The 26,314-nt window shown below is 49.8% G+C and overlaps 10 protein-coding genes across 10 annotated transcripts; 5 read left to right on the top strand and 5 right to left on the bottom strand.

The window, feature by feature from the left end:
* Window positions 1-1,998: 1,998 nt before the first annotated feature.
* On the top strand, window positions 1,999-2,906 carry T310_3863 (Peptidylprolyl isomerase; the record flags this gene model as incomplete). The annotated part of the gene is made up of 6 exons (XM_013473281.1): window positions 1,999-2,147; window positions 2,200-2,264; window positions 2,389-2,449; window positions 2,509-2,529; window positions 2,723-2,764; window positions 2,867-2,906. The coding sequence occupies 6 exons, from the start codon at window positions 1,999-2,001 to the stop codon at window positions 2,904-2,906; spliced, it is 378 nt and encodes a 125-aa protein (XP_013328735.1).
* Window positions 2,907-3,408: 502 nt separating this feature from the next.
* On the bottom strand, window positions 3,409-5,668 carry T310_3862 (uncharacterized protein; the record flags this gene model as incomplete). Its single annotated transcript, XM_013473280.1, has 10 exons — window positions 3,409-3,420; window positions 3,490-3,536; window positions 3,656-3,667; window positions 3,856-3,871; window positions 3,909-3,962; window positions 4,005-4,117; window positions 4,167-4,176; window positions 4,276-4,296; window positions 4,548-5,365; window positions 5,470-5,668. 10 exons carry the CDS (start codon window positions 5,666-5,668, stop codon window positions 3,409-3,411), a joined length of 1,302 nt encoding a protein of 433 aa, XP_013328734.1.
* A 1,166-nt stretch (window positions 5,669-6,834) lies between these two features.
* On the bottom strand, window positions 6,835-8,401 carry T310_3861 (Uncharacterized protein; the record flags this gene model as incomplete). Its single annotated transcript, XM_013473279.1, has 6 exons — window positions 6,835-7,329; window positions 7,520-7,548; window positions 7,779-7,786; window positions 7,998-8,042; window positions 8,116-8,240; window positions 8,354-8,401. The coding sequence occupies 6 exons, from the start codon at window positions 8,399-8,401 to the stop codon at window positions 6,835-6,837; spliced, it is 750 nt and encodes a 249-aa protein (XP_013328733.1).
* A 673-nt stretch (window positions 8,402-9,074) lies between these two features.
* On the top strand, window positions 9,075-10,397 carry T310_3860 (uncharacterized protein; the record flags this gene model as incomplete). The annotated part of the gene is made up of 3 exons (XM_013473278.1): window positions 9,075-9,232; window positions 9,413-9,980; window positions 10,041-10,397. The coding sequence occupies 3 exons, from the start codon at window positions 9,075-9,077 to the stop codon at window positions 10,395-10,397; spliced, it is 1,083 nt and encodes a 360-aa protein (XP_013328732.1).
* Window positions 10,398-10,871: 474 nt separating this feature from the next.
* T310_3859 (Ribosome biogenesis protein (Rrs1)) lies at window positions 10,872-11,608 on the bottom strand (the record flags this gene model as incomplete). Its single annotated transcript, XM_013473277.1, has 2 exons — window positions 10,872-11,469; window positions 11,526-11,608. 2 exons carry the CDS (start codon window positions 11,606-11,608, stop codon window positions 10,872-10,874), a joined length of 681 nt encoding a protein of 226 aa, XP_013328731.1.
* A 267-nt stretch (window positions 11,609-11,875) lies between these two features.
* On the top strand, window positions 11,876-12,990 carry T310_3858 (Mitochondrial ribosomal protein DAP3; the record flags this gene model as incomplete). The annotated part of the gene is made up of 2 exons (XM_013473276.1): window positions 11,876-12,515; window positions 12,572-12,990. 2 exons carry the CDS (start codon window positions 11,876-11,878, stop codon window positions 12,988-12,990), a joined length of 1,059 nt encoding a protein of 352 aa, XP_013328730.1.
* Window positions 12,991-14,058: 1,068 nt separating this feature from the next.
* On the top strand, window positions 14,059-15,721 carry T310_3857 (uncharacterized protein; the record flags this gene model as incomplete). The annotated part of the gene is made up of 2 exons (XM_013473275.1): window positions 14,059-14,502; window positions 14,555-15,721. 2 exons carry the CDS (start codon window positions 14,059-14,061, stop codon window positions 15,719-15,721), a joined length of 1,611 nt encoding a protein of 536 aa, XP_013328729.1.
* Window positions 15,722-16,615: 894 nt separating this feature from the next.
* Window positions 16,616-18,819, bottom strand: T310_3856 (NADH or NADPH dehydrogenase; the record flags this gene model as incomplete). Its single annotated transcript, XM_013473274.1, has 6 exons — window positions 16,616-16,622; window positions 16,687-17,643; window positions 17,840-18,027; window positions 18,081-18,144; window positions 18,197-18,311; window positions 18,642-18,819. The coding sequence occupies 6 exons, from the start codon at window positions 18,817-18,819 to the stop codon at window positions 16,616-16,618; spliced, it is 1,509 nt and encodes a 502-aa protein (XP_013328728.1).
* Window positions 18,820-19,788: 969 nt separating this feature from the next.
* T310_3855 (Cysteine synthase) lies at window positions 19,789-21,456 on the bottom strand (the record flags this gene model as incomplete). The annotated part of the gene is made up of 3 exons (XM_013473273.1): window positions 19,789-20,247; window positions 20,315-21,153; window positions 21,189-21,456. The coding sequence occupies 3 exons, from the start codon at window positions 21,454-21,456 to the stop codon at window positions 19,789-19,791; spliced, it is 1,566 nt and encodes a 521-aa protein (XP_013328727.1).
* A 1,708-nt stretch (window positions 21,457-23,164) lies between these two features.
* T310_3854 (MFS drug transporter) lies at window positions 23,165-25,996 on the top strand (the record flags this gene model as incomplete). Its single annotated transcript, XM_013473272.1, has 9 exons — window positions 23,165-23,377; window positions 23,413-23,562; window positions 23,613-24,411; window positions 24,466-24,655; window positions 24,707-24,772; window positions 24,821-24,874; window positions 24,935-25,266; window positions 25,486-25,536; window positions 25,932-25,996. The coding sequence occupies 9 exons, from the start codon at window positions 23,165-23,167 to the stop codon at window positions 25,994-25,996; spliced, it is 1,920 nt and encodes a 639-aa protein (XP_013328726.1).
* Between the last annotated feature and the right edge of the window lie 318 nt (window positions 25,997-26,314).

Below are 26,314 nucleotides of genomic sequence, written 5' to 3'. Positions count from 1 at the left end.
AATGGGTGCAGGCCAGGCCTGCGATGATAGCGTTTAGTATCTGTCAAACAGACTGGGGCACAAAAGAAAAGCCTAGGTTATCTAGTGAACCCCTAATCTGACTGATATCTGCCGGTTGACGGTATCATTGTTGTCCTTTTGCAAAAGTACAGCAGTTAATACTGACCCCTAACATGCTAGTAGACACACTTATTGATTGATAGGCTACTATATAAGTCATAAATATTAGTACCAGGTGAGTTATTTCGAGTACTTGATTCAACAATTAATGTGATGACCTTATTTTTTTTTGCCGTCGGTCTTGCATTCTATACAATATTGTCCACGGCGTCAAACAAAATATTATATTGATTATCTTTGAATCATGGCCTAGAATAAATAGTCCTATGACTCTTATCATCATAGCGTAGGGGGAAAAAAAAGACTAAAAAAATAGCATTTACGGAGTAGGGTGCTATCTGCAGTGACTATTTACATACATAGGAAAGAAATCAAAGGGCATAAATAAGAATAGAAAAATTCATGAGTCTATACGTAAATATTCAGTTCAATCTTTCTTTACACATGCTTACGACATTTCCTTAGCTAACTAAGACGGCGACAGCGTCACAAGCAGTCATTTCATTTTCAGTGTTGATTTCACAGGTATGTATTACTTACTCATATTCTAATGTAAAAGAAGAAGAAAGAAAGAAACATTTCCAGTACGGCTATTGCGATTAAGTTTGAAAAAGAAAAGAAAATTCTTCATCTTCAACTGTTTCCTATCAATCGACTTTCGACTTGACTTACATAGAAAAGAATCAAGCAAGAGTAGTAAAAAATATTAAAGTCTGACCTTCCTTCCTACCTACTTACCTAGGTATGTATGTAATATATAATTATATATTATCTATGTACAGTACAGTACAGCAATGTACTGTACATACCTATCTATGTCCATGCTCTCTCAGGGCACTCACTCACTTTTCTGTAGTTTTAACTGGTTTAACTAGACCTATACCTGTTGCCGAAGATCTGGAACTGCAAATTCTAGCTTGCTTGCTTTGTGTCTATCTATCTGCATAACCTATATCCTATATGTAACTCTCTCTCGCTCTCTCTGATCTGTGCTTATTGGAGGATAAAGATGCTTTACAGAAGTTTAAGTAAGGTTGGAAGTACGCAGCTTTTTTTTCCCCCTATTATCTAGGTACATCTAATAGGTAGTATGATCACAGGTTGTCTTGTGTTATAGTACCGCGATAGAAGCGGTTCCCTCTATGCTTGTGGGTATTGGCAGGCACTGGCGCCATTATAGCATGCCCGACAATCCGTCTCCTGGATCGAGTTAGCAGTGACTAGTAGTCATTCTCGAGTGTCTTACAGAATCCTTAGTATAGTATATACCTTAGTATATCCCGCAATGGCATCATAGGCGGGGTCTTAGCACCGCGGCATCCTCTCCTCCTGCGGGGTAGACTAGACAGGCACAAAGTTAATTAATTAACTCATGCCTAGGGATTTCCCGGTGTGCATCATTGATGGCTGTTCTAGCCGCGGGTCGAGCTTCCTATGACTCTTCGCCAAATGACGTGCGCATGTCGACTTTCCTGTTGAATGAATGCGTTGGCTGCCATAGGTCTAGATTATGTAGATAGATAGGATAGGCTGTTGCCTTTTTTTTTCTCGTCAGACCGGACCAGACGCGACGGGCTGTGAATGAACACAGAGATAAGCCAGCAGTGACTTGTCGCTGGTCCTGTTTCACTTTATTTCTTTTTCTTTTTTTCTTTTTTCTTTTTTTTATATGTTGCTGAACCTGCACGGCATTGACGATGCGGTGACTGCTCCAACTCTCCGCCTGAAGCTTAACTTTCTTTTTTAGTCTTTCGTCCTGCTTACTTACTTACTTACTTACTTACCTCTCCCCACAATCTTCTTCTTTATCTACTTTCTCCTCCTTCTTTCCCTGCAATACTGCTGAGTAATATCTACATACAATTTCTCGCACCCACCATGAGCGTCGAAGAACAGGGCTGGGCCAAAACCACCCTCAAGCCCGGCAACGGCGAGGACTTCCCTCGCGTCGGCGACCAAGTCCGAATTGCCTACACCGGCTGGCTCAGAGACCCATCCAACTCCGCCGACTACGAGAAGGGGAGAGAGTAGGCCACCTCTGACTGATGCATACGACTCTGGGAACTGACGCATGCGCAGGTTCGACTCCTCGCGGAAGCGGGGCCCTCTCCAGACGGAGATCGGGGTGGGTCGGGTCATCAAAGGTCGGTATATTATTCATCATATTCATACTTGTATTAATAACATATTCATATTTGTATTAATGTTAATAACGACACGTGGATCTGCATCGCTTGTGGCTTGCGTGACTGACATTGGCTGGTGCAGGCTGGGATGAAGGCGTGCGCGCGATGAGCCTGGGCGAGAAGAGCATCTTGACCATCAATTCGTGAGTTGACCTGCGGCATTCGAATCCAGACTGGATGGTTGCTAATTAATAACGTACAGGCGATATGCGTATGGCGAGCGGTGCGTGATTAATTTCTTTCCTGCTCTCCGCATTCTTCCGGGGCCCCTCTTTTAGCCATCCCTCTTATCATTGCCAATCGGGAAGCCATCATGTCCTCAGCATTGCTTCTTCAGGCAGCACTGAGAGGCGAACTACATTATGACGAAGAACATGCGACCTGTTGGTTTTCGTACTGACCTGCTCTGTCAACAGTGGCTTCCCAAACGTCATTCCGCCCAACTCCGATCTCGTCTTGTAAGTGCTGCTGCAGCCTACCTGGCCACTTGTCACGGACCGTGTGGCCAGTCTTGCAGTCATTGTCGTACTAATCTAACTAATCATCGCTTTTTTATCCAGTGAGGTCGAGCTGCTGGGCATCAACAACAAGTCCGTCTAGACGATGACAACACCGGCAGGGGTTGGGAGGCTTCAGCCATGATATCTCTAATGTCGACTAGCTAGTTAATAGTTAGTGAACTACTAGAGTCGACTGAAGAATCAATTCTTTCCTTCCTTCCCCTGCAACTTTTTTTTGTTCTGGTGTTTCCGCGGATTCGCAAGCCACATTATTAATTTATTATTCTCCATTTCGATTTTCCCATCAAGCAAGCACGCAAGCAAACAGAAAGCGAGAAAAGAGAGAAGACAGAAAAAAGAAAAAGACAGACGCACACACAGACGAAGCGATCCAAAAAAAAAAGACATTCGATCACTCATTCCACAGGCTGTCCGTATTTCTAATATCTACTAATAATTAATATTGTCAACCTGTCTGTCTATTCGTCCGGATAAATCCGCAAGGCAAGGGTGGAAAAAAATGAATTATTTTATTCCACCTACCAGATAGGTAGGTAGCGAGGATGATTTCTTTTTTATTTTGTCTTGACACAATTAATTAATTAATGTATTAACTAATTTAATTAATTTTAAATGAATTAAATGATTACATATGTAAGAAATTAAATTAGGTATGTATGTACCTGCCTGGCTTCCTGACTGACTGACTGACCAGGGGCCTGTTTGAATGCTATTATTGCCATTGGATTAGTTGATATTATTTATTCTATTCTGTTCTATTCTATTTATTCATTATATGGATAGATAGATAGATAGATATATCTATGCTCTCTGGGTACATGTACATACATATGTACAGTACTTACCGCGCTCAGTATTAGGATTGATATTATATTTGACGGTAGTTAATGAATGAATGAATTAATTAATTAATTGATATCTATGTTTTAGGTATTATCGACATGTCATGTCATGTCCCGCAGAGTATCTAGATGAAAAGAAATTCTCCTGCATTCATTGATATTAATTAAACAGAGTACAGTACATACAATAATAGGGGGTGTACTGTACAGAGTATAGAGTACAGAGGAGGGAAGGTTACCTGTCTGTGACCTGCCCAGGGCATGATATATATATATACAATATCTGTATTTATCTACCATGTATTATTTCATTTAATTAAATACTCAATACTAACCGTCCAATTCCGTGACATGGACTTATTTGATCTGATCTGAGCTGATCTGATCTGATTGATTGAAAGAAGAAAAGAACAGTCCAATAAGACACCCATTGACGGACTGTACAGTACTGTACGACATTTCTATGTTCGTGTCCGTTCCATGTCCACTCTGCTTACTTATTCGAGGCTATGTATGTATGTTGTATGCGATTGGAATGGTATTCAGTTGTATTTTTCCTGCTTTTTTTGTTGCCTTTCCTAACGTACTCAGTATGTATATACATACAAACGCATTCATGCTGTTGATCTATAGGATATCATTTCAATCACACTGCCACAGTAATCATGCGTGAAGGATACTTCAGTTAGGTCAGATCAGGTCAGGCCAGTCAGGTATGTCAGAGCTCAAGTCCATGCATGCATAAGGCATTTCTCATGCAGAAGTATGCTTTTGCAGTATTATGTAGGTTTCCGACGCGGATCTGACTGCCTATCTGACCAATTCAGACCTTATACTAATGAAACATCATTCCTGCGGTAAGACTTGCTTTTTTTTACAACCAGAACGGCAACTTCTTCAGCTCCGCAACAGAAATCGACCGGATCTGGGTGCGAGGGAATCGACTGTCCGTCCCTGTCTCCTCTGCAGTCGACAAGTCGAGATAATGTATCGTCAATATGCCGACCTGGTCGATGAAATCGAGGACCCGGTGGTAATTCAGCCCAACCTGGGGCACGCCGTGGCTGTCGTCGGACAGGCAGAAACGTCCGTTCATGGCTAGGAATTCCTGAAAGAAAAAATGTCAATGCAGCTGCCATGGCGAGCAGTGTATATGATAGATGTAAGATAGGATCTACCTTACAGATCTCGGCCTTCGGATAAGGCTCGCTCATGCCCTTCCGCAGAGCAGCCGAGTTGAGCTCCAGCATCCCCCCGTAGCTGGCCACAAACTCGAGATTCCGGCGGATCTTGGCCCACACGCCGGGCCACCGCGTGAGGCTGCCATTCGGGTCATCGCTCTTCAGCCGGATGAGATCAAAGTGGCCGACCACGAGGGGCTTCAGCTGCTGGAGCATGTCGAGCTGCGCGTCGAAATAGTCCTCGAAGAGCCGCTCGTCCGTTCCACCGGCAACTTCCCGCGCCTGGGCGTACATGGGCCCATCGTAGTCGATCGGGATCGTGTGGACGTGATGCACGGATCCGACGAAGAATTCAAAGGGAAACCGCGACAGGGACTGCTGGATGAGGGTGAACGACGACGGACGGATCCAGTCGATCTCGAATCCGATCAGGATCTTGATCTGCGAGGCGTATTTGTCGCGCAGCCGCGACGCCTCGCGGAAGAATGCGGCTTCGTTTTCGACCAGCCATTGTTCTGTGATGTTTTCTTCATTCTGCAGATAGAAATATGTAAGCTGTTTGTCATATCGTTGATTGATCGATCGATCGTTTATTGCAATGAGGTGAAGACGTGCGTACCTCTTCCGGATAAAAGTCCTCTTTCCCCCGCGGCATGTGCTCCGTCAGACAGAAAACCTGCATCTTCTGCGCGATCGCGGCCTGGATGACCTCCTCGAGGGAGTTCTTCGCGTGGCCGGGGCAGAATTGGCCCGAATGGCTGTGATGCGAGAATGGCATCCTGCCTGCTTTCACTTATCGTCTTTGCTTGTGTCAGCATGTTTGATAGAAAAAAAATAGTATTAAGACACTCGTCTTGCGAGTTGCATAGTTGGAAGTCAATCAATAAAAAAGAAAGAAAGAAAGAAATGGATATAGCGCAGACATTCAATTCATTGAAAAGCAAGAAGCCCACAGTCGAAAAGAAAGACTACTAATCAAACAGTATAAATAAGGAAAAAAGATGACATTAAACCCAATTTTTTTTAAAAAAAGGAAAGAAGCACATCATCCACCATCTCATTCATATTTTCTGTGCTATACATCCATCTTGGTATCCTGATAGATGGGCATGCGAATAAAATAAAAATATATTCGATTGCAATGAGTCAGCAAGAACGAACAAACCTACCGTACCTTTCTTCTCTCCAGAAACGAGATTAACCGCACAAGTCTTTCTAATTATTAGATGAAACAGTAGAGTAGATGGAAAGCAGGAATCTACTACCTAGGTAAATGGAATCGATTTGAAAATCCCGAGGGGCTTTGGACGGGCATAAAATGGGTGGGATGGTGTTTGCTGATTGATTGGGTGGACGACTACCCGCCAAACGCCGATATCTCGGAATGATTAAATGGCAGGAACAATTGTGATGTCTTGTTTAGACTCGGCTTTTTTTTTTTGAAGTCGCTTCTTGAAACGTACTCCTACATAGATGGCATGAGATTATTGTAAGTTTTGCTTATGACCAGTTATAAATTATCCACGAATGACTTAAAAATCCTGCAGCTTTGGGTGTTGTAGAGTTTGGTATTTTTTACTGGTTAGACGGGTCCAAAAATAATTGGACGAAAATTGCTTCAAGCGTCACTCGTTCAGATGATCTGACAAGAGTTTCATGGACTTGATTGCTTGCAACAAGTCTTCTGTGCAAATAAAGCCTTCGTAAGCTTCCAGTAATTTCACTCCTGGGAGCACAGCTGTAGCGTCGACTCATTCGAACCGAGCAATTTGGAGCTTTGAGCACAGGATTCGTGTGGTAAATACCGCAAGTCCGTAGGATCTTGATTTAAATTATCGACCAGAGTTGAGACGCATCATATCTCTGGAGGTGAAATGTCAATGACCTCTGTGACTTGCTCCAGAGCCATGGCAGTTGCAAGCAAGCATGACCTGTAGACGTCGCAACCATCATAGACACCTCCTCAGCAGCACCATCATCCAATTCAACCAGCCGCAAGAACAGTCGCAACAACGTAGTCGCCATCGTGGGAAATGGACAACTTCCCCAACCGCACGCTGTCACCCTCCCCATCGCCCAGATACACCACCTCCGGCCGACCACTACTACTACCATCAGAACCGGAGTCCGAGTTTTCCGTTCTCACGAGGACATTCTTCCATCCGACAGACGCTGCGCCGCCCGGAGCCGCTTTGCGTGCTGCCTCCTTGGCGGCAAATCTGCCGGCCAGCCAGCGCGCCATTTCCGTCGTGATCGTGGGCCCGCGAGGAGAGGTGTTGTTGTCGCGGTAAAATCGAGCGTGGAAATCATGCTGCTCCTGCTGGGTGAGGATGCGACGCGTAAATCTCTCGAGGTAGCTCTCATTCCCTTTCCTACGAGGCCGGCTTATGAGGCGGAGGATGCGGGGGAGGTGGACGACGTCGGTGCCGATGTTGAGGGCGTAAGGGAAGGGCAGTGGCTTCATGGTCTGGTCTGGCGGCTACGCGCGTGTCAAGCAGGTCAGAAGAGGGTTGATTATCCTTGGGAGTTTGCTATATAAGGTTTTCGGAGCGCAATGGCCGAATGGTGCGGATTTGTGATGACGGGCAAGTACGAAGAAAACTGAAGCTTTCGAGGCCTGTCTGTATCACGGCTCTCTAGAACACTGGCCAATCACAACACCCACTTACACCATTCAATAATACAGCAACGATATGCTCTGGTCTTCGTTGTCAATCTTGCGATAATTTACATTCTTATTTTGTCTGTCTTGAAATTCTACACCGCCTCGCAGAGTTTACGGGCCAGCGGAAGCGCTTTACTATGTTGACTTGTGTTGTGAAGCCTCTGGCTGTCTTCACAATTTTGTTGGCTGCTTTCATCTGTGCAGCCTTACCGGCGTCGTTTGGAATGAACCGTGTTATAGCCATTGGAGACGACAAGTCAAACCATTCGTTCTATAACTCTATATGTACAGTCCATCTTGAACTTGGCCAGGCATCCAGATCAGGAAGCCACTGCACTAGGCTTCGCCGTCGACAAGCAATGCTCCCATCAGGCTCATTCATTCCATTCTCTGGGTCATCACGCAGCGACGGCTTAAACATCGGCCATTCTCTCCAGAGCCTATGGTTCGCACATAACGTCGCATTGTTCGTGAAGGCTTACTGCTTAGCCTTCTTCTCCTCCGCCTCGGTGTTCTTCAAGAACTCCCTGTAGATAACGTGAACAGTCATTAGCATCGTCGAATTGATTCACGCCTATTTTAAAACAACGGCAGACGTACTGGATGAACTGTTCCTCATCCTTGGAGGAGGCGTTGATCGGAGGACCCTGCTGCTTCTTCTTGTCTCCACCACGCGTGGAGAGCCAGACGCCGCCGAAGAGACTGCCGAGGGTGGCCATGGCGAGCTATAGGAATACGGGGAGCATTGTCAGTTCAACAAGTGCAGGACAATGGCAGGTCGTGGACTGGCGATTGAAAGGACAGCAGGGCAGATGATGATCCTGCAGGGCCAACGTACGACGTGAGAGCCGACCTTGCGGCCAGCGATCTGGTAGTAGACAACCATTGTGGCGGGGAAGTGTCGGTTGAGACGCGTAACAGAGCAGAGAGGGACTGGCAGGGACACAAGGGCTGGAGGAGGTCGCTGAACCGGAGATCACGACGAAAGCGAAGCTGCCGGCTTTCGCAGGAGCGGTCTTGGCGGTCTAGCCGAAAGCGGCAAGCGCGTCACGGACATCACATGACATCACATGACGCTGACTAAGCGGTCACCCGAGAACATCCGAGCTTCCCCGAATTCCCCGAGAGTGAGGTCATCGCAGCTGCAGTCCGCTGTATATCCAGCGAGCACGAGATGGACTGATATGCCTGCGCGCTGGGCAGAATGGAGGAGCGCTGGTGCATCGTCTCCATAGAACAGACTAGACCTGGCACCGGCACTGCAATGGAATTGGCCGTGCTCAGCCACCAGCATCATCTGCCCCAGATATGCCGTCCCGGCTGTACGCTCTCCCTCCGTAAATCCGCCCTGTCTTCCTCGGATGCCGCGTGCGGATGCCAGGCTGCTGTGGACGTGACATGCCTGCCCATTTAACCTGCATCTGCCTAGCTTAGCCTTCCCCTGCAAAAGCCAAGCTCCCTAATTACACACCGTTTTCTCCCACTCAACTCGCAGTTCTGCAAAGAAGTACTGTCCTCCGCATCCGTTGCATGTTCCTCTTCTCCACACTGCCGTCGCGATGATCTGGGGTAAGGGCGATAAGAAGGACGACGACGGCGTCGCGCATGTCCGCGACGAGCCTCGCCCCGACTTCAGCAAGCAGCACATCACCCGCGAGAAGCTCCCTCAACAGCTGCAGCAGCTGGTCGACCGTGACGACGACTACTACGATGAGCTGTATTCCCCATAGTACGCGCCCATTTTCCTGTTTCTTGCCGTTGTGCTCTTTGGAGCGATCGGCGGCTTCCCCGCGCTGTCCAAACCCCGCAACCTCTGGGTGCTTTTGTATAGAAATATCGTACACTTGTTGCCATCCATTTGACTTCAACTAACCTGAGCCATCGCTTATTGAAACAGCTCTGTGGATACGACGGAGACCCCATACCGGTATGCAGGCTATGCGAACCGTATCCGGACGCTCCTGCTGTCTGCCCATCGCTATGTCGCCTACACCTCGGACATCGGCGAGTCGTTTCGCCCCGTGGCGCATCCCTGGCTCGTTCGTGGCGCCTATGCCGTCTCCTGGACATACATTCTCGGCGATGTCGCCCACGAAGGCTACAAGGCGTACCTGCGAAACCGTCGCGTGCTGATTCCGCCGGGCGAGGCGTACCGAGACGCGACCGACTTGGGAGCGCAACAGATCATTCGAGGCATGGCGACAGGGAACATTGGCGGCTCCTTGACTTCCAACCACTCGTCGAAGTCGGAGGGGGATGGGGAGAGCGATCCGCTCGTACCGTGGCCGACAACGCGCATTCCGTTGATAGAGGACTACCGGATGGTCATAGCGAAGCGGGCAGTTTTTCAGAGTATCGCCAGTATGGCCCTGCCCGCGTTCACAATCCACTCCGTGGTGAAATACTCGGGGCGCGCCTTGAAAGAGGCCAAAAGCTCCCTTGTTCGGACCTGGCTCCCGATTGGGGTGAGTCACTTGTCTGACGGCTGTCTGTGCATAGGTTGTTCTGCTGACGTGACCGTGCAGTTGGGTTTGGCTGTCGTGCCATTGCTCCCGTATGCCTTCGATGAGCCGGTAGAGCAGGCTGTGGAATGGTCGTTCCACACTCTGTGTCGCGGTATCGGAGGCGAGGAAGCAGTGACACCGGCGCTACCGCCGTCGGAGACCCCTGCCAACAAGGAGATGCCACTCAGCTCGCTGCTGAAGTTGCAATCGCAGAAAAAGCGTCTCGAAGAACCTTCGGAGGAGAAACGTGATACACCTCTAACATGGGAGGAGTACAAGGAGGAGAAACGGCGAGCGCGGGAGCAGCGCAAGAAGGAGCGTGAAGCCAGTGGAATAGGTGGCTGGTTTGGGTTTGGGAAGAAGGAGAAGGACGAGTAATCGCAGCATCTCCAGTCATTCTGCTCTCATATACCTTTTGAGCTTTCTGTACATATCGTCTCTCACTTTCTTTTCCTCCTTTCCTTCCATTTCTTCGGAGTTTGGCGTGGGTATAACCCTGACCTTGTGTCAATGCTTTTTTTTCCCTCTTCCGTCAGCGTCGGGAGCATATGCGTAATGTAGGAAGTCATTCTCCAGTCTTAGAGACCGACCTTCGCGAACATGCCTGCTGCTCGTATGGTATCTTTTGTCCTGCTTGGCAAGTTCAAGAGGAAAAATAGAAATTCTTTTAGCCGATTCTCATGCAATGAAACCAACATGCTAGCAGAAGAAACACTTTTGAACATGACCGGGGCATTCGTATTATATACAGCAGGTACACCACACAAGAACTCCAGTCAGACGCCATAAATGAATCCACAGTAACAACATGCAAACAAAAGCACTTTTTTTTATTCCCACTATATCCTCCATTTAACCAGCACCAGCAGCCTTCCTGGCTCGTCGCTCATTCGCGCGCATCTTCCGCTCATTCCTCTTTATCCGCTCCTTGCGCTCTTGTCGGCTCAGCGTGCGGATGTTCTTGCCCTCGCCTTCATTCTTCCACTCCTTCTCCGGAACCTCAACAAGCCACTCGTTCTCCATGGCCTTGTTCTTGCCCTTGTATCCCCAGCGCGGCACCCACTCGCCCTTCTCCTCGTCGTACACCAGCCTCTTGCGGCGCTCCTTGTCGGCCAGCGCGGCGCCCGGCTTCTTGCTGTACTTGCCGATACCCTTCTTGCGGGCGAAGAGCTCCCACTTGGTTGGCGGTTTCGGTTGCGGGAGAGGCTTGTGCCGTGGCAGAAGGATGTTGGGAGGTGGCAGGGTCAGCAGCACGCCGTCTTGGGGGGACGACGTGATCGGACATGTCGTGAGCAGCTGGTTCAGCAGACATTGGGCGCCGTCACGGGCGGTCGCTTTGAGGACGTCATTGAGAGGCTCGGATGGGGGGATGACCAGGGGATTTGGATCCTGTGCGAGCAAATGGCCGAGGTCGAAGGTGTACGGCGTTGGTTTCGATACGGTGATGGGGCTGCAAATCGGTTAGATGAGCTGCATTTTCACCAGACCAATTCAGTGCGAGCGTACAGTTTTTCTGACTTGGGCTTTGTGGTTGACTCTGCCGGGGCAGAAGCTGCCAGAGCAGTCTCTGTCGTCTCCGTCGACGACATGGCTGCAGCTGTGCTGTGTTTTGTTTGAGCTGAATTTAATTATTTTTTGCGATAAAGCTTATCAAGAAAAATCTCGGATGCAACAATAATTCGCAGCGCCGCCTTAAGCAGGCGGTCAGAGAGCTACAAACGGCAACGCGGCTTTCCCGCTTCGGGCAGCAACGGAATCTTTTGCTGGTCGCTCGCTCGCTCCGTTCTGGTCTGTCAACGCTTCTGCGCAGCTCCCCATTGACCATCTCCGCTGGCTCTGCTGGCTTCTCCAGCACGATGGTCTCTCATTTCTGCTGGGGCTGCCTCTCGGGGCTCCGTCAGACGGCGCCCCGGGCTCTGCTGCCTCGTCCGCCGTCCGCTCTGCCGGCCGCAACGGCGGCCTTCCACACGTCCGCGGCCCGATATGCGAATCCGCTGAAGAAGAAGTCGAACAGCGTGGAGCCTCCCAAATATCGGCAGGCCAAGTCTGCCCGCATGAAGAAGAAGAAGGTCATCGAGAAACCCAAGCCTCCGGCGCCCGGCGAGCGCAAGGCCCTCCGCAAACGCATCGTCCTCAGCAACACCAACGCCCTCGAGGTGCCGGGGATGCAGGACCTGTCGGTCGAGACGATGATCGATTCTCGACTCCGCGGCTCGGTCGTGGGACTGCCTGTGCCGATGCTCGATCAATTGCGGGCGGTGCAGGCGTTCAAGCCCACCCAAGGCTGGTACATATTCCGCCGGCCGGGGACCGTCTTGCGGCGGGAGACGTTGGAGATGGGCCGGTTGTTTGAGAGGATCAGCGATGGGCCGGAGAAGGGCAAGGTGGTCAAGAGGATCGTTACTGGGATGAGAGGAACAGGGAAGAGCGTCCATCTGCTGCAAGCTATGGCGATGGCCTTTTTGAAGAAATGGGTCGTCTTTACCGTGCCGGAAGGTAGGTTCCTACAGTTGTTTCCAAATTTTTGAGATTTCATGTTGACTCTTGTATAGCCCAGGATCTGGTGATCTCCCACACTGCTTATGCTCCGCTCCCTGGTACGAACCCGATCCAGTACGTGCAGAAAGATGCGACGTCTGCTTTGCTGCAACGCACGGCTCTTGCCAATAAGGACGTTCTTTCGGAGCTCCGCATCTGCCAGGAACACCCGGAGTTGGCCTCGTTTGTCCGTCCGAACATGAATCTCGAGGAGCTGGCTCGACTGGGTGTTCAAGACGCCTCCATTGCGTGGCCGGTGTTCCAGGCCCTGTGGTCCGAACTGACAGCCACTGAACCTAAGGTGAACGAGAAGAAATTCAAGCCGCGACCGCCGATCCTGGTCACGGTGGACGGCCTGGCCCACTGGATGAAGGATTCCAAGTACCGCAGCGCCGAGTTCGAGCCGATCCACGCGCACGATCTCGTTTCGTGAAGCACTTCCTGTCCCTGCTCGAGCCCGGCGGGGCGAAGCCGACCCTGCCGAACGGCGGTCTTCTTCTGTACGCGACGACGGCCTCCAACAACCCTACGGTCTACACGTTCGAAATCGCTCTGAAGCAGCTTGCAGCGCGTCAGAACGGCGTGGACCCATCGTCCCCGGAGTTTCCGCGTCCAGACCCTTACGCCAAGACGGACGAGCGGGTTTTGAAGCTGCTGAACGCCGCCAAGCCGCAGTCGCCGAAGGAAGGGGCTCTTGAGCTCCAGACGCTGGGCGGGCTGAGCAGGGACGAGGCCCGCGGGTTCATGGAGTATTTCGCGCGCAGCGGCATCCTGCGCGAGAGAGTGACGGAAGAATGGGTGGGAGAGAAATGGAGTCTGGCAGGTGGTGGGATCATCGGGGAGATGGAGAAGATCGGCCGGAGGTTGAGGACGGCGTTGTAGAGACAACTACCTAAACTCGGCAACTCTTTCATCTCGCGACAGGAATGCCAGTTTCGAATGTGATGGCTAGAAGAACCTTTTCTTCCAATATTGTGTACTTTTAGACAGGTTACTCCTTTTGTTTTCCCACTCAGTTTTGTCTGTGTGTTGTTATGCCCATGTAACTGGAGATCTGATCTGAATATAATAAATAAAATAAAATAAATATACTCCAAAGTTCCTTTCCAGGCGGAGAAAGTCGATTCGAGTCTGACTGACAAAAGATAGACGGGGCATTCATGGCTGATATATTCCCAGAAAGGAAAAGCATCGCTAGCTACCAACCTCCCCGATGCACGTACATAGGTACAGTACAGAGCCGGAACGATGATCCTGTCTTTCCCTCCTATATCTGACTACACTTATCTATGCCCATTTGTTGACAAGTATTTATTCGTGCAAGGGGCCAGAAATCCGGTTATACTGTATTTCATGAATAGAACCACGTGACGTACCAGCACCTACCTTCATTCATTCATTCACCTCTTTCTGCTGGTCGATTTGTAGCAGGAGCAACATCTTCATTCTCCATCTTCATTCAATGCATCCAGATTCGCATCTCTCTTGGAAGCAAAAAAAAATGACAACAGCCTCCCTCCCGCTTCTCCGCGGGAGCATTACCCTATCCCATGCGCTCCGTAAAGACGACAATGTCCTCCTCGAACTATCCTATCCTGAAAAGCGGCTGAGTTTCTATCTCGACCTCTACCAACGCCGTGGCGTCATCGAAGCGCTGGTGGCTCATCATCTTTGCCTTCCTGAGGAGGCCTGCAAGATAGGTGAGGTCAAAGAGTGGATCCATGGCAGTTTCAACGTCTGCATCCCAGTCGACATCTTGGGCAGGCATCCGGCCAGAAAAGTGATTATCAGATTCCCCTTGCCATATAAGCTGGGCGAGTCTGTCTATCCAGGGGACGTGGAAGAGAAACTTCGCTGTGAAGTAGCGACGTACATCTGGATCCAGCAGAACTGCCCTACGGTTCCAATACCCCGGCTTTGGGGGTTTGGCTTTGCAGGTCGCAGTGTATGTGAATTAACTCTGTATTTTTTTCATGCTTGTCTAATTTTATTTGCAGTTCACTGCACTGGAAAATGCGCCTTTTCTTGCCCGTCTTGGGTGGTATTTCCGGAGAATAGCATCATGGCTGTTCGGGTCTCCGCTTTCTTCTCCATATGTCAGCCACAAGCACAACCACGAGGCCAGCGGATATATGATTGTCGACTGCGTCAAAGAGGGCGAGATGCTCTCGACATCGTGGGAGACACACCGACACGATCCGTCCCGCAGAGCGAATCTGTTCCGAGACCTCGCTCGGATTATGCTATCGCAGATCCCTCTCCCGCGGATCGCGTCGTGGACAATCGACGATCAGGGCATCCTGAGTCTGACCAATCGTCCTTTGACCCTGATGCTCCATGAGCTAGAGAACGAGGGCATCCCTACCAACATTGCCAGGACCCTCACGTATCCCGCGACGGAAGCATATTACCTCGATCTCCTCGCGTGTCATGACAGCATCATCCGGCACAAACCAAACGCTATCCGCGACAGGGATGACAGGGAGGCGCAGTTGTCGGCGCTGACGATGATGAAAGCCGTGCTTCCGCACTACGCCTGTCGGGATCTCCGTTACGGACCCTTTGTCCTCTCCCTGACAGACCTCCACCAGAGCAATATCTTCGTCGACAAGGATTGGAACATCACCAAACTGATCGACCTGGAGTGGGCATGTGCTCTTCCCATCGAGATGATCCATCCACCGTATTGGTTGACCAGCGAGGGCATCGACACCCTCGAAGGCACGGCGCTGCAGGAATACGCCCGCGTGCGCAAGGAGTTTATGTATATTTTCGAAAGGGAAGAGAAGATGATGATGAAGACGTTTTCCAGCCTCGATACCTGTCCTACCCCACTAACAAACGCCATCCATCGAGGCTGGCAAGTCGGCAACTTTTGGTACTTTTCCGCCCTGAACAGCCCGCCGGGACTATACAACCTCTTCTTTGACAAGATTCAGCCGTGCTTTGTCAAGGCATGCAGCGAGAAGAAAGCGTTTACCGACTTTGAGGAGGTATTTGCGCCGTACTGGTCTGTGGGCGATATGTCCAAGATCATTGATGCAAAGATCAAGGAGTCGGAGTTGTACGCCTACCAGCTGCGGGCACTGTTTGCGGAGAGGACTGGTGAAGGCGAAGAGAGTGCTGGGAAGGAGAGGAATGCAAATGATCAAGCGAATGGATGAAAATATCGCACACATACAATGATGACAACATGTACTGTACGTCAATTCACCGACAATGCCACCGAGCAAGCAGAAAGGGATGATGATGGCCAAGACAGTATACTAACGTATGAGACGGATAATCAGCTTGACACAGCCGTGTACGCTTCATCCCCATATCCCATCGAGATGAAGAAGGTGACACGACTACTGGACTCTGCTAGCGTCAGTCAGTCAGTCGGCCAGTTATTCCCTTGGATAAGTTGACTGACTAACTGACTGACTGACTGATTGGAAAACCCAGCCTCTCTCACTCAATTCAGGCAAGCCTGAATTGAATGCATTATATGATAATAAATGGCTGTATAGAGTTCCTAGGAATGATAATATCCCGGATCTACCCTGATCTAATCATCAATCAATCAATACATGTATGTATGTACTTATTACCTACTATTATGCCTTATGTAATGTACAGTACATACCTACATATCCTTCTGTACTATACTGCATGTACGTACTGTACTTACACAGCTGCTGCTGCTGCAGCTGCAGCAAGCTGCACGATATCAATCCAAATGACACTCCCAACTGTCTCGACAACGATCCACCTGCCATCACCATCAAGAGATGGACGTAAATCAGGTAAGTGTAGATAGATATAGGACACGACAATCTGCACCTATGTACTGTACAGTACATATCTAGGTAGGTAGCGATGCTTTTCCTTTCTGGGAATGTATCAGCCATGAATGCCTGGTCTATCTCTAACCAGTCTCTGCCTTTGACTTCTCGTTTGTGTGTGCAACAGTAATATGCAAGAGCGAAATGACATGTATATATAATCATATACATACATATAGGTAAGCATATATGTAACTTATTAATAGCTGACATGGCTGTTTCCCTCATCCTTCACCATCTAAAGATAAAGTCATAGTTAGTCTCTCTCTCTCTTTCTATATCTAGACAAGGACAAAACTCACGAGAAATACTCCGCATGAAGATAAACCTCCGTCCTCTGATTCTTCTCTCTCAACACCCGCAATTGCTCCTCTGCAACGGCGTCGCGGACATCCTGGATCATGGCCACAGGACCGCAGACGACGACGCCAATGTTTTTACATCTGGCAGAGCACGACGAAATGATTGCTTGGAGATTGGGTCGTCCCTGGCCTTTGTAGATTTGAATTGTGTTGTTCTCGCTAGTGGGAGTTTGTTTTGTAGGGATGGTCTTTTCTGCGGTAGAATCTGATTCTGATGGTGATTCTGACTCGTTGCAGGTGATATATATCGACGCGGAGACGTTTTTGTTCTCTTTCTCTTCGTCGTCCTCTGATGCGCTGTCGCTGGACGAGAGCAACGACTCCATCTCCCGAGCGTACCATTCTGCGACGGCCCTCTGACGACTAGCGTAGACGATCTGGATACGTTGCCCCGTCTTCTGGTAGATGTGACACCTCCTCAACGCATCGTCGACAATACCCAGCGAAAAGCTTGCGCCGGAGCCACCGGCCACGACGAGCAGAGTGTCGACTCTTCTCACCGCGTCGGTGTTGACGCCGCCGTAGGGGCCGTCCAGCAATACGCGAACGCTGATATTGGGCCTGGCTTCAGCCAGCTTTGCGAGCCGCGCGGTGATGCCAGCACGGGGCTTGATGTAGAAGGTCATCTCGGACGGATGGCCGCATTTCTCCGTCTCGTGGACTGCAGACGAGATGGTGAAGGGGTGCGCGGTCAGACTGTGGATGCCCAGCGTCAGGAACCGGATGAAGACGTGCTGGCCGGGGGTCCAGGAGATGATGGTCCGGATGCGGACCTCGAGCAGACCGCAGGGGAGGAGAGTAAGGGTGGCGGTGTGCAGGCCGTGGAAGAGATGCGTTCGAACGACCGAGTAGAAGAGAGAGAAGAAGTAGATGGAGCCGGTGGCGATGAAGTAGTCCCTCCGCATCAATTAGCAAGGCACAACTAAAAACGGAGGCGTCTGTATGTACCACGAGGTCAGCCGAAAATCGCAATGGAAAAAGAAAAAGACGACAAAGACGACGGCTGCGAGGATGTGAGTCGCCTTGAAGAACTCGTAGTAGCGGTTTCTACATGCGTCAGCCTCTGTCTTCATATAACGAACGGAAATCCTACCGAATCCACGGCAAGGACATAAATGTCAGATACGCCTGCGGGATAATGGCCGCCACGCCCGTCCAGTAGGTGACTTGGGTCTTCCACTGCATGACCATGTCGCCCTTGCCGATGTGGTGGACGATGAAGGGGAACGTGTGGACCAGGGCCAGCACGAACATGGCGTAGCTGGTCCAGTGGTGGAAGATCTGTCATGAGTATCAGTCAGTATGACTCTTAGAATCCTATCTGACCGACATACTTGGAGCTTTTCGTACGAGATGCCCGTTGCGGCAGAGATCAGGTTGGCCTTGGCGGACAGAGCCCTATCCAAGGATCAGTCCATATCCAGACCATCCTTGCGATAAAGGCACGAACAGGACAAAAGGCAGCAAGCCCAGAGCCATCCACCCCGATCTGGTCGCGATGGGCGGGCTGCTTCCAAAGTTGGCTGTCGTGGGCCAGTAGTAAGGCTTGGGGCCGAGCATTAAACCTGCAGAATACATATTAGCAGATATTAATCTGCTTGATTTATCTCGAGAAAAGAAAAATACCAAAAAAGTACGCAATTCCCGCCAGAATCAGCAGGGTCACGCCGATGCCAGGCGACCACCACGCCCGAACGGAGGGGACTCCTCGATAGGACAAATACCGGAGAACGGCTCTAATCGAATTGCTGAGTCTGTTCCTCGAGAGGCGCGGCGGCGCATACGTGGAGAAGAAGTGGGCAAGGGCGAAGACGCCGATGGCAGCGCACGTGAAGTAGATCGTCGCGAGGCCATACACATGATCGGCTTGATACCTGAAACACATACATACATACAATCATCAGCTTTCTGCACTTGGTCAACAAACAAAACCGCTCTGACGAACCAGTATCTCCAGTGTCCGCTGCGATAGGCACACTGTGCCGGTGTCAGCGTGCATTTGTCGGCGCGCGACGAGTGCAGCATGACGGGCTGGTCCAGCCATGGGGTGCCGGACGAGCCTGACATGTCCATTTTGACGTTGATTTCTGGGAGAGTCGGGTAGGGAGATTCAGTAGAGAATTGAAATGTGAAAAGGATGAAATGCTGTAGTATCAGTCATTGCATGGCGGATGAAAGATGTATGTATGTATATGGACGGTATATGCGTACGTAGATGGTGTTTTTTTTTTTTTTAGAAAAACAAAGAAAGCACGAGAAAAGAGAAAACAGCTCTGACCCTCTCTCCGAACAAGTGCCAGTAATTAATCAAGAATTACCAACGGCCTGCCAGAATCTGAACCAAGACTGTCGATAAACAAGCGAAACGGTCTGTGACAAGACTCAATACTCCAGTCGAGTCTGAGCGCGTAATAATAATATCCATTAGGGCTGGATGATCCCAGTACGTACTGTAATCGACGTACTATCATTAATTACATGTAATCCTAATTAATCCAGTACCTCCTCGAGATAGGGAGCATATGCGTATCCCAGCCGTTACAGTGAAGCACTCAATACAGCCGTTGTAACCCAACCAACCCACCGCCTGCTGCAGAGCACAATTGAGCAAGTTTTAGGCACTAAGGCCGCTAGTCTTATCGTCAGAACTGAATATGAATCCCTTCCACATGGCCCTGCCAGATGCAAGCATGACGGGTCCACCACGAGGCAATTATTATTCATCGGTGGGTCGCTTTGATGAGCAGATTTGCGCGTGTTGCCAGCAGTTAACTGCATGATCTGAATGAGAGTAATAATGATCAATCTAACTGGGATGATTCAGCAACAATAGCATAACCTTAATCAATTGTCTTGGTAAACTTGAATACATACTTGTGGTTTGTCACTGATCCATGCCCTAACTTACTAAACAAAACTAAACATCACGCACAACGCCAATAACGACAACGTCATAATGACAGGTGCGGAGTATTCTCTTTAGTGCGAATAACTTGATAATGGAAAACCACCTCTAATCAGCCGATTGGGTATCAGTAGACTTCAAACCGTGCCCTTCTTCTGCTGCTGGTCCAATGCTCGATACCCCCCTCGAACACTGTACGCTTCAACGCCTCGCGCTCGCAGCACGCTGGCGGCCACCCGCGCCGTGTCCCCGCCATAGCAGACGAGCAGGATCCTGCGGCCGCTGACGGCTGACAGTGCTGGAGATCCAGACCCAAACAGGCTGTCGAGTTCCCGCCATTGGGCCTCCAGCACGACCGGGTCGAAGAATGGCGATGCCGTGTCGGCGTCGAGACTGCGAAGAGGAAGATTCACGGCATCAGGGAGATGCCAGGTCTCGAAGTCAGCTGCCTGGCGGAGATCGATGACGGAACAGTTGGCTTTGATAGCTGAATCCACGGGAAACGAGGATAATGAATCGAAGAAACTGCCCAGCACGTCGGCGGGATTCTGCTCCCAGCTTTCGTCGTACCGGTACAGATCGACCTGTGTCAGTCGCTGAGGAAATATTAGCCAAAAGTCCTAGAGTATCAAGGAAATCTGTACTGTAGGGCTTGCTGCCTACCTCATTCTTGATCGGATGGAACTTCTCCGGCCCCAGCTTGTAAAAGTACTCGTCGATATACTGGTACGGCAGATCGCAGCATAGAAACACGCAGTGAACCAGTCCATCGGGCCCTGCCAGATCGCTCAAAGAGCCGCTCTGCTTGCGCTTGTCGAGCATCTGGCACAGTCCTTTCAGGTTGAAACCCGACGACGGTCCACAGATCAACCCTGCCCGACACAGCTCCAGCGAGACCCGGAACGAGTCGTACGATCCCACCTCCTCGATCGCGTCGACGGCTGCCCGCCACGGAAACTCGACTGGCTGCAGCAGCGCGTACGATCGCGGACCGGGCACTCGATCCCCCGGCGCGGTGCACACGCCCAGTCGGTAGACGGACGGCTTGGTCTGCTTGAAGTACGTGCCCAGGCCGGTCATCGTGCCGGACGTGCCCATGCCCGCGCAGATGACGTTGATGTGCGGGAGTTGCCTGAAGATCTGCGGGCCCGTCCAGCGGACGTGGGCCTGCCAGTTGAGGTCGTTCTCGTACTGGTTCGGGTTGACGACGGCGTCGTCTTTCTGCGCTTGCATTCGGGCATTCTGGATGCCGCCTCGTTCATCCAGCGGTTCTGGCTGCGATGGCCCGCCGAAGAGCGTCAGGTCGAGCCCGAAGAACTGCATCAGACGCAGCTTGGCGGCGCTCGTCTTATTGCTCAGGTACGCGCGCACGTCGTCGATGCCGTGGAAGATGCGCGCGATCATGGCCATCGAGATGACGGTCGAGCCGGAGCTGTACTCGACGATGGTCCGGGTGGAGGGCGAGACGCTGGATTGCAGCATGTTCAGGGCTAAGCCGTCAGCTTGCAGCTTGTATACTTGGCAGATATGGACCTACCAGGCAACGCCTTGACGTTGTTGGCCGGGTGCATGCTCATCATCTTGGCGTAGATGCGCACGCCATCGTCGTAGAACGGGTTCAGATGGCGGGGGATCTCGACCAGCGGGAGCGGAGGCTGGCAGTCGGGGTCGAAGTATTTCTGGAGGGAGTCTGGTCCGATGTAGACATTGAGGTGGTTGTCTGGCTGCGTTTTTGGCTGTGGCTGTGGTTGAGGTTGTGCCTGCGCCAGTGTGCACTGGATCGACGATAATATCCTTCCCAGCATGATGAGGGCAATCAACAAACACGACTACTGACATGAGATAGATGGAGATATCTCAGTAATATATTACTACATCGCTGATAGACGATAACCCGGTTCCTGCCACTGATCGGACTGGTATCGATTACGTATCAGAATATCACCTCGACAATACCACGGCAGGCGTAGAACTAAGTAGTTACTCACGGTGGGCTGTGACAGCGGGCTGTCGGAGCACCGGATGGCAAAGTAACTGGCTTATACGAAAACAATTGACCAAGGGTCAGGATCCACTCGAACGCAGGAGATCAGCGCAGAATCCTTGCTCTGGAGGATAGGACGGAGATGAGGACCTCTGGTGAGTGAATTTAAGCGAACGAAAATATTCGTTCTTACTCTAGGCAATTTCACTTTGCTGTGCATGCGTGCTAAGGGACATGGGCAGTATTGCAGTCTGGTAGCGTGCCTTCTAGCCATACTCTTATGGAGAAGATCGAGAGAGATGTATTGTACACACCAAAGAAAGCAGGTATGCTATACAAGGCAACCATCTCGCTGGCAGATCTCGTCTGCCTGCCCTACCTGCTGATGACCTTGCCTCGAGGATTAGATCTTCCATTGTGTAGTAATGTAGTCTACTCCTGATAGAACTAGGTACTCGTAGATGAAAACATTCATCTCAAGTCCCAACTGGACAGCTTCATGATCATATAGCATATTCAATATACGTGTATTCAAGCGTAAACACTCCTACCTACTTGCGCAATTCATTTGATTTTAATAGAATGAGCTATGGTATGCTATAACATAGTATACGGGTACCCTGGTATAATCTGATAAGCGGCTAGTCTCCAAGGTCCTCGAGTCGAGAAGGAATTAATCGTTTCTCTACCTTGTATCTGATAATACTGTCACTTGCTACAGTTACATGTGTTAAAAAGAATGTTTTCTCACAACGAGATAGTTGAGTTTTACCAGGGTTACTTTTTTATAATCGTCTCAAGTAACAGATACATGTACTGTATGTACATACCTTAATGGGCAAAAAATATATACCTGTCTGTACAGTACAGTACATATATTGTCCGTGAGAACGTTTGAGAAGATTTACTAGCTTAGAGTTCACGATCGACAGGGAAAAAAAGCCTTGCCGACTTCCCCTCCTACCTCATTAGGAATAATTCTGGGAATTAAGTCTTCAGCCACGCGAGGACCCTGCAAGTATTGTACTGTAAAGATTATCAGATTACTTCATGCCAATCAATAACTCAAATAAATGTTGATCTCCACTTGAAACAACGCTCGCAGTATAAGCGCTCTTGGCTTGATCATCATGACTCACAGGAATTCTCCTGAATACCTACAGGCAAGTTTGGTGCTCCGTGCGGAGTACATGGATTGATTGATTTGTTTGGATTACATCCATGTATACTGTAATTGAATAACGTGTGTAATTCATTCAGCAGTTTTTTCCCTACTTAGTCCATACTCTAGAGAGAGTTGAGCTGATCACTATGCTATGCTGTGTAGAGTAACCGGTAAGAAATAGTCATTCCTACACTTCATCTGCAATTTCGTTTTCTTTCTTCTCCCTTTCGTGGGTGTTCTCAATTAAAAGGGGTCTAGCCAGACTGAGATCGGAAGAGTCGTTTATCCATCTTTTCATTCTCGTCCGTCCAGACATTGATTGCGCTTGTTTACTTGCTGACTGCAATTGCAGGCAAGTCCTATCATGCCAGACCAGCAGCCTGCCCTTGCTACCTCGGCGGTTGATTCCAATCTCGAAAAGGCACAGAATGCCATCCCTACTCCATCTACAGAGACAGCTGTCAAAAAGACAAGCAATGACAACGACACGAAGGATAAGCAAAATGCTTCGGAAAAGAAATCCCCCCACGTCTTCAACGAGCAGACAAACTACGTCCCCAAACGCGTCATCATCACTGTAAGTGAACCGTGATCCTCATCCATCCCTGGCAGCGCGCTGACGACGTAGATATTTCTCGCCTGCGCCTCGGTCGACCTCCTAGCCTTGATGGATCAGACGACACTCGCGGCGAGCCTGTCAATTATCAGCAATGCCCTGCAGGCAACGGATCAGGCGGCCTGGATTGCGGGGGGTTATTTTGTGTGAGTCTCTGTCTGATTCTTCTTTGCTATGATATGGACTATTAAGACAGACTAGTACCTCCACCTCCTTCCAACTCCTCTACGGCCGCCTCTCAGACATCTGGTCGCGCAAGGTGATCCTCTTCATCGGCCTGGGCATCTTCTTCGTCGGCTCGCTTGCCTCCTCACTGGCCAACACCGCCACCCAGCTGATCGTCTTCCGTGCGTTTACCGGCGTCGGCGGCGGCGGCCTGATGAACGTCGCCCAGATGATCGTCAGCGATGTCGTCCCCCTGCGCGAGCGCGGCAAGTACCAGGGGATATTAGGGTCTGTGGTCGCGCTGGCCAACGGCATCGGGCCTGTCATCGGCGGCGCGTTGGCCTCACGGTCCGCGAACTCCTGGCGGTGGATCTTCAGACTCAATATGCCGATGACAGGCTTGACGACGCTGTGCTGCTTCTTCTTCATGCCGCTGCGCAAGGTCGAGGGCGACTGGCGGATCAAGCTCAAGGCGATCGACTTTGTCGGCTGTCTGCTCGCTCTGGGAGGGACGTCCGTCCTCCTGCTGGGCCTGACCTGGGGCGGCGGCGAGTACGCGTGGGATTCGAGCCATGTCATCGCGACGCTGGTCGTGGGATGCGTCGTGTGCGGGCTGTTTGTGCTGTGGCAGTGGAAGGGCACGTCGACGCCGGTGGTGCCGCTGCACATCTTCAAGGCGCGCATCGTCAACGGCGCCTGTCTGACCATGTTCATCAACGGGTGGAACTTCCTAGTGCAGGTGTATTACATTCCGACCTTCTATCAGCTGGTGTACGGCTATTCGGCCGTCAAGGCGGGGGCGCTGCTGCTGCCGATCATATTGATACAGAGTGAGCAGCCCAACAGATCGCTATCTCTGCAGAGCTAACATCGACTGCTGGTAGCCCTGAGTAGCACGCTCTCCGGTCTGGTCGTCCACTGGGTCAGTCGCTACCGCGAATGCATTTTGCTAGGATGGGCCGTGTGGGCGGTTGGACTGGGCCTGTACTCGACGCTGGATCCGTCGTCCGGACTGGGGAAGCAGATTGGCTATGGGATTCTGACTGGTGTGGGAGTGGGCAATACATTGCAGCCGTGAGTATCCTCAGAGGAAACAAAGTACATATCTTGCTTAGATGCTTTTAGGGCTCTGATTGCCGTCCAAGCGGGCGTGGAAAGACGGGACATGGCGGTCGTTACGTCGTTCAGGAAGTATGTCTAACGCCATAAACTGAAGAATAAAATACTGACAATGCATAGCTTCATCCGCAATCTGGGCGGAACCCTTGGTCTGGCTGTGTCAGGGACAATCATGTAGCCTCACCCTCACACACTCTCTTATCCTTTCCATCGTTACTAACAAACAACATACAGAAACAACCTAGCCCTCTCATCCCTCTCCAACACAAACACCAATCTCACCCTAACCACATCTCAGATCCAAACCCTCCTGACCAGCCCGCAAACCTACCTCTCCACGCTTCCCCCAGAAGAAGCGACAGCAATCCGCACGGTGCTGATGCCGGCGTACCAGCGCGGATTCCGCATCGTCTTCATCATCGGCGCCAGCCTGGCTGCGCTGGCATTCTTCCTGGCCGTGGCGTTGATGCCGCAGGTGGAGCTGAACCGGGCGGATGACGAGAAGTTGAAGGAGGAGGGGAAGAGACGGGCTTTGGAGAGGAGTCGTCGGCGTAAGCGTGGGAAGGGTGAGTCGGAGGAAGTGTGAATAGCATTTACAAAGAGACTCCTAGCCTTGCTAGAAGATAATATAAACTATATGATATATGCATATCCCACTTTAAATGACTACTAGAAAAGAAATCTGTAGCAGACAAACAATACACAATAACCTCTGGCGGTGCTGTCTTTCTAAATATAAATAGATGTAGATATATTACCTACAGTAGCTCTCTAAATTGGTGCAGTGCAAAACATTCTTCTTAGGTTATGTATCTACCTAATGTGTTTTACCGGCAGTAAGTCATAATCTTACATATTTTTCTAATCAAGACAATTCAATCATTAGTCCCTTACGGATTGAGATCTGTGTAGAATAGTCCGTAAGTAACAATATCCTATTATGGAGGAACATGCATTTACTGGTGTGACCGTGGTTGCTCCCGTGAGAGTTGACCTGCGATTAACAAATATTTACCTCCTATTAATCCGGAAAATGTTTCATTCAAGGCTATTAGACCTAGAATTATTCTTGATTGGGTATGGCAGTTATTTCCGGAATCTGTATCCTCTAATGAATTCATGTATATGTAATCCATGAATTCTTCGCACAGTTGGTATTTCTTAGCCATCAGTTTAAGGAGCATTCCAACGCTGAAAATGAGAATGCCGAGAATATGTAATACTGCTATAGAACCTCGGCAGAAGGACTGGGAGGGCGAAGGCGATATGGTCGCTACAACCAATATATCTATATAATAGGTAAGAAAGCATGTAGATAAAATTAAATTAAAGGCTTTAGAAACTACATGAAATAAAGATACATCTAAGATAAAAATATTATTTTCCTTTTTTCTGCTGCTGTTACTGTTTCTTTTTTTCTACTTTTTTTTTCGTTTTTCGTATTTTGCAGATACAACGGTATTGTTAAAAGAGACTTTTATCTAAATCAAATAATTTCCCCCAAACTATCTTTTTTTGTTTCTTGTACTCCTTTTTATTTTCGAAAATCAAATACTTTGTAATTACATACTACCCATTGAATAATAACTGCTATATGACAATTTCTTATATTTA

Source organism: Rasamsonia emersonii, assembly GCF_000968595.1.
Source record: "Rasamsonia emersonii CBS 393.64 chromosome Unknown ctg1118621760087, whole genome shotgun sequence".
In the NCBI taxonomy this organism is placed as follows: Eukaryota; Fungi; Ascomycota; class Eurotiomycetes; order Eurotiales; family Trichocomaceae; genus Rasamsonia; species Rasamsonia emersonii.
The sequence above is the reverse complement of the archived record's forward strand: the minus strand, read 5'-3'. Positions and strand labels throughout refer to the sequence as shown.